The sequence below is a fragment of the Arachis duranensis genome, chromosome 2 (genome assembly GCF_000817695.3).
Source record: "Arachis duranensis cultivar V14167 chromosome 2, aradu.V14167.gnm2.J7QH, whole genome shotgun sequence".
Lineage (NCBI taxonomy): Eukaryota > Viridiplantae > Streptophyta > Magnoliopsida > Fabales > Fabaceae > Arachis > Arachis duranensis.
Genome location: NC_029773.3, coordinates 12,377,325 through 12,384,077, shown reverse-complemented (window position 1 = coordinate 12,384,077; position 6,753 = coordinate 12,377,325). Strand labels below are relative to the sequence as shown.

Genomic DNA, 6,753 nt, shown 5'->3' with positions numbered 1-6,753 from the left:
ATATGTTTTTAATATATAATATATGTAACATATATAAAATAATTAGTAAAATGATTAATAATATTATATCATATATAAATTTTTACTTTAATTTATATTATGTATGTAAATGGTGGTTATATAATTTTTAAAATTTAATTTTATTTGTTGGATTTAATAATTATAGGGGCGGATAGGAGCAGGGCGGGTACCCGCAGGGGCGGGTTAGGGTTTAACATTTTACAACCCGCGGGTAGGGCGGGGCGGGTTTGATGCGGGTTTTTTGTAGGGCGGGGCGGGGTCGGGTAGAGCAAAAACCCGCCCCTACCCGCCCCGTTGCCACCCCTAGTTCTCATATGTCCAAGAACAAAAAAGGATATTCTTACCTTCCACTATCTCTATAGGGTCGCACTTTCAAGAAAGAATGCTCAAGATGAAACAATCACATTTATAATCAAATCACGCCCAATTTGTATTTATAATTAAAATATAGTTCTTCAAACTTATCTTCACTATACTCCGATATGTTCTCTTTAATTTACTTAGTACACTCCACATACCCACTCTAGTTAATCTACCAACAGTACTCTGTAATCTTAAGTCACCAACTCTAAATACAAAAGAGAAGCTACCTCTTTTGTTTTACCAGTACACTCTCACTGATCCCAAAAGTCTAAACACTAGCTAGGGAATCTCAAATGGTAGTTACAAAGGTTTGGAAAGTTAGAGGATAAGTTAAAAACTAAAAAAAAAACAACTTTTACAACGCATGAGATCAAAAATTGCCAAAGTCGCGTACGCGAACCACCCTCGCGTACGCAAGTATTTGGAGCATACGTGTTGGCTCGCATATGCATAAACATCGCCGCGTATGCATACGTTCAAAATTTGCCATTCTCGCATACGCATGCCCTCCGCGTATGCGAGAATATGGACAGTGCCAAGGTCTCGCATACGCATGAAAATCCCCACATACACATGAATGTAATTTTCTTAAAAAATATGTTAAGTTGCAGAAAACCAATTTTTCACACCAAACATCCGACGCGCATAATTTTTTCGTTAAAAATCATTTATGAAACTTTCTTTTAGAATATCTTTCTGGGCAAAGACTTAATTATTTACATAGACGATTTCTTTTTATTTTCATACATCATGATGAAGCTTGTAATATTTGTCATTTTTCAAACAAAAGAAACTTTCTTTTTCACAAAACATCAACAAAGTCATTGCAAGTTTTGATTTAATATATCTTGATATTTGGGGACCATTTCAACAAAATTTTATGGGATAAATACGATTTTGGTCCCTAACATAGAGGCCAAAAATTTATTTCATCCCCAACCTTTTTTCGCTACAAAATGGTCCCCAAAGTTTTGATTTGTGTTAAAATCGTCCTCTTTACCAATTTTATTTTTCTATTAGTAAATTACCCCTCTTTAAAAATTTTTTAAAATAAAATAAATATAAAATAAAAAAGAAAAAAAATAAAAAAAGAAAGAAACGGATCGGGGAGAGACGCCATGCTGCCGCACCGCCGCCACACCGCTGCTCGCCACTTCTTCTTCTTCTTCCCGCCGCTGCACCGCCGCCCGTTTCTTCTTCGCCGAGCCGTTGCCCGATGATGATGATTTTCTGATTCTGAGTATTATTGTTGTTTGATTTTTTTGGATTTTCTGAGTTCTGAGTTTTGATGAGGATGACGATGATGATGTTGATTTTCTGATGTTTTGGTTGGTGTGATGGATGGTGATGGAGTGGCAGTGGGTGGGGGTGGTGGTGGTTCTGATTCTGAGTTCTTATGATGATGATGATGATGATGGTGGTGGTGGTGGTAGGTGGTGGGTGGTGGGTGGTGGTAGTTGTGGTGGTGCTGGTGCTTGGCATAATTTTGGGGAAGAAGGGATAGGGACATTTTGGTCCGAAGGACGGTTTTAAAACAAACTGAAACTTTGGAAACCATTTTGGAGCGAAAAAAAGGCGAGGGACGAAAAAAATTTTCAGCCCCTACGTTAGGGACCAAAATCATACTTAACCCAAATTTTATTTACAATCATAAATATTTTTAACTATTATTAATTATTTTAGTCGATTCACGTGGGTAATGTTGTTAAAATCTAAAAGTGAAGTTCAAAATCATGTAAAGAATTTTATCATTTTAATTAAAACTCAATTCAACTCTAAAGTTGAATGTGTCCGTTGCAATAATGGACTTGAATTTCTTTTACATGATTTTTATGCTTTCAAAAAAATTATCCATCAACGTAGTTGTGTTGAAAGCCTTCAACAAAATAGAATGGTAGAATGTAAACATCAACATATTTTAAATATAGCACGTGCTCTCATATTTTAAAGTGATTTACCATAATCTTTTTGGTCTTATGTCATTAACCATGCGGTTTATTTACTTAATAGAGTCCCATCCTCCACTATAAATTTTAAAACTCGTATTAAGTCTCTATTTAATTATTTATATAATTATCATGAAATTAAAGATTTGGTTGTTTATTATTTTGTTTCTACTCTCATAGCAAATAGATCAAAATTTAACCGAAGAACAAAAAAAAAAAACTGTTTTATTGATTTTCAAAATGAATTCAAATGATATATTATCTATATTTTAGAAGATAAAAAGATTGAAATTTCAAGAAATGTGATTTTGTATGAAAATATTTTACACTTAGCTACAAAAAATATTCAATTTCCTAAATCCACCCCAACAACCCAACCCACACCAAAAATACCTTCACAAAACTAGCCTAGCATAAGTTTTCCTATTGGACCACTTCCCATACCCATTGACCCACATACTCTAACTCGTATTATGATTAGCACACCCCTTCCTCGTTACCAAACACATCAGCCTCCTCTCCTTCACCAAACATACCAGCCTCCGTTCGTTCATCTCAATCACATGCGGCACACATGCTTCCTTTAACAACCATCGCAACTCCATTAGACAGTGATCGCTCACATACCCTCACCACTATGTCCTCCCCATCATTACCATTTGGTTCCTCTTCATCACCTGAGTAATCATCGTTGTCTTTCTTTCCACCAGCCCCGCCTCTTCCTGGCCACCCACAACATGCTGGCCAACCACCTCCCTATCTCCTCGACTATATCTGTAATTTCTCTCTCACTTATGCAAATCCTTCTTCCTCCAGGTGTTTCTATCCAATCTCTTATGTTATGTCTTTTTCTTTCCTTTCATATACTAACAGAATATATCTTCTATCTTTGCAATATGAAATTGAGGCCAAGTATTTTAGGGATGCCAATAATTATTTTAATTGGCGCAATGCTATGAAAGATGAATTGACTGTTCTTGAGCTGAACAAAATATGATGTCTAGTTGATTGTCCTGTAGGTGTAAAGTCAGTTGGCTATAAATAGGTTTATCGAATCAAACGCAAGCCAGATGATTTTGTTGATCAGTATAAGGCACATCTTGTGGATAAAAGATTTACTCAAACTGAAGGAATCAATTTTTTGGAGACATTCTCTTCGGTTGTCAAACCTGCCACCATCAGATTAGTTTTGACTTTAGCATCAATGAAGTACTAGCCTATCCATCAATTGGATGTCAACAATTCCTTCTTACACAGCGATCTTTCAGAAGATGTTTAAATGTCTCTTCCTCCTGGAATTGCACCTACTCGCCCAAATCAATGTTGCAAATTTGTTGAAATCCTTGTATGATTTATGGCAATTTAATCGTATGTGGTATGAAAAATTCTCCAAAATATACTCTTACTTTCTCATAGATACCAACAGACCATATCTGATTATAATTTATTTGTTAATTCATTAGTGTTGAAATATCTATTCTTCTGGTTTATGTTGATGATATTGTGTTAACTGAAAATTCAATTTATGAACTTGCTACTATTAAGTCTATTTTACACCAATATTTCAAGATTAAAGATTTAGGGCTTTTGAATATTTTTTGGGTATTGAGGTTGCTCAATAAAAAAAAAGAAATTTTCTTTCTCAAAAGAAGTATGAAGTATCGTCTTGATCTTTTGGAGAATTCATGCTTATTGAGTGCAAAATCAGCCTACGTTTCTGTGGATATACTACAAGACTATATTAAGATGATAGCCCTATCCTCTCGGACCCCTTTTTTCTATCATCATTTGGCTAGATGACTCATTTATCTTACCTATAAGGCCAGATATCATGTATGCGACTCAACAGTTGAGTCAATTTATGGCATCTCCAACTCAATCTCATTTTCAAGCAGCAAAACGAGTATTGAGTTATTTAAAGAGTACCTCGGAAAATAGATTTTTCTTTCTTGAAGTTCTAAAATTCAGATTCTTAGTTTTAGTGACTCCGATTGAGCAGGGTGTCCTGGCACTCGACAATTCTTAACTGGATATTATTTCTTCTTGGGCAATTATTTAGTTTCTTGGTGAACTAAAAAACAAACTACCATTGCTCGATCCTCCTCTAAAGCAGAATATCGTGCTCTTGTAAACACAACTTGTGAGCTTCAATGGATACTCAACATGTTATAATTTCTTCGTATTTCTCCAATTCAACCACCAAGTCTTATATTGTAATAACCAAAATGCTCTTCACATCGCCGCTAATCCTATCTTCCATGAACAAACCAAATATCTTGAAATTGATTATCATTTGATTCGACAAAAGGCTCAAGTTAGAGTGATGAAACTTCTCCCTGTTAATTCTTCTGGACAATCGGTTGACATCTTCACCAAACCTTTATCTCCTCAGCCTTTTCATCTTAATCTTTCTAAATTTGGTATTCTTGACATCTATCTAAAAGTGATTTTAACTAATATTATCTAAATAATTTAATATTATCAAAATCAATTTTAGTATAGAATTACGGGCAAATGACATATTTAAATAAAATGAATGAATTCCTTACCCAAATATGCAAAACAGAAGTATGTTACACCATTGTGCAAATTCGAATATTATATAAACCGTGGGAGCCAACCACGGTTTACTATTTGAACATAAACCGTGGCTAGCAGGGACGGTTTCTGGAAGAAACAAAATGAGCATAAACCGTGGCTACCAACCACGGATTACGAACGGAAAATTTAAGGCATAAACCGTGGGTAGCTACCACGATTTATGATTGCATGAAACTCTTCATAAAACCTTGCTACCAGCAACGGTTTATGAAGGAATGGGAGTTTACATAAACCCCTGTAGCCTACAGCGGTGTATGAGGAGTGAAAATCTATATATATGTTGGTGAGATTCAGGTGCATGAGTGAGAGATCATTATCATAATGGCAAGTGAGGAGGAGAGTGTTCTTGTTCTAGTGCATTGCTCTGGAAAAATTAAAAAAAGCAAAAGATATGGTGTGAAGTTCACTGATAGAGAACCAGTGAGTGTTTTCATCAGTTCAACAAGCACGTTGTCAGATCTGAAGAACAGCATTTTACAGAAGGTGGGATTTCCGGTAGCAAGTTTGTGAAGAAGTTATTCTACAAGATTCCCATTGCAGTTGTCTCGATCCGGGTTCAGTATGACACCTTTGTGCTAGCAGCTGATGAAGACATTAGGGTTCTGTTCCATTGTGTCAGAAGTTTTCCAGAGGTCAGAATACACGAGTTGTTCGCAAAGTTGGATGTTGGGGTGGATAGTTTTGGGGCATCAGCTCCATTACATAACTCAAGTGGCGTAGGAGGTGCGTCTTGTTCGATGCCTGTGATAGCACCCTCTGTTCCGCTAGTGGCATCCCCATCATTCGCGGCTGATTTAGATCGAATGGAGGCTGTTGGTTCTGCACCTTTGCAGGATTCAGGGGTCCGTGGGCAGGCATATGAGGTGGGCACCGGTGGAAGCTTGATTCCTGATGTGCAAGGGTTTGGGGAACCTGATCGAGTAGAGAACGCAATGTGTGATGATGAGTCTGACCAGGAGCCTGTAGATATCATTGGGGACAGTGATGATGACACAGCTGGCAATCCACCTACACAGCATGGGGCTTCAAGTTCTGGCACTCAGCAATACCCTCCACACTTCTCGACTCTAAACTTGGAGGCTCTGGGTGAACAGGCGGTGGATGGTGGTCCCACAGTTGGTGGCTCTTCTACGGAATTTCAGATTGGGCAGTCATTCCAAAATAAAGAAGAGGCTGTGCTGAGTGTGAAGCTGTGTTGAGTGTGAAGGACTACAACATCCGTCGAGGTGTTGAGTACAGAGTCATCGAATCAGATCATCTGAAATATCATGAAAAATACAAGGAGTTTGGCAAGGGTTGCACTTGGTTGATTCGTGTAGTGCTCCGTGCACGCAAGGGCACTTGGGAGGTTCGGAGGTACAACGGCCCACACACCTACTTGGCTACGTCTATATCGAGTGATCACCGTCAGCTGGATTACCACATTATTTGTGCGAGGATTCTTCCGTTGATTAGGACAGATGCTGCGGTTACGGTAAAGGTATTGCAACAAGCTACAGAAGCAGACTACGGTTTCAGGCCTAGTTACAGGAAGGTTTGGCTAGCCAAACAGAAGGCCGTGGCATAAATATATGGAGATTGGGAAGAGTCGTATGCGGAGTTGCCACGTTGGATGCTAGGGGTACAGTCTACCATGCCTGGGGCAGTTACTGTTCTGAAGACCTCTCCTGTTCGTGTTGGGGGTGAGGTTGATGAGTCCACGCTGTACTTTCATCGACTTTTCTGGACATTTCCACCGTGTATCGAGACATTTCGGCATTGTAAGCCCCTCGTCAGTATTGATGGCACCCACTTGTATGGCAAGTATGGAGGGACGCTGCTA

At 38.1% G+C, this 6,753-nt stretch overlaps 1 protein-coding gene across 1 annotated transcript; it reads left to right on the top strand.

Annotated features, from left to right (window-relative positions):
• The first annotated feature begins 1,502 nt into the window (after positions 1 to 1,502).
• LOC107473623 (uncharacterized) lies at positions 1,503 to 6,498 on the top strand. Its single transcript, XM_016093204.1, has 4 exons — positions 1,503 to 1,592; positions 1,744 to 1,910; positions 5,389 to 6,046; positions 6,139 to 6,498. Exons 1-4 carry the CDS (start codon positions 1,503 to 1,505, stop codon positions 6,496 to 6,498), a joined length of 1,275 nt encoding a protein of 424 aa, XP_015948690.1.
• Positions 6,499 to 6,753: the final 255 nt, after the last annotated feature.

What these genes read in the sequence shown, in the direction of transcription:
- LOC107473623 (XM_016093204.1), top strand. Translation starts at nt 1,503, where the DNA reads ATGCTGCCGCACCGCCGCCACACCGCTGCTCGCCACTTCTTCTTCTTC. An exon ending in CGTTTCTTCTTCGCCGAGCC is followed by an intron (nt 1,593 to 1,743) that starts GTTGCCCGATGA and finishes ATGGAGTGGCAG; the next exon opens with TGGGTGGGGGTGGTGGTGGT. An exon ending in CGGTGGATGGTGGTCCCACA is followed by an intron (nt 6,047 to 6,138) that starts GTTGGTGGCTCT and finishes TTGAGTGTGAAG; the next exon opens with GACTACAACATCCGTCGAGG.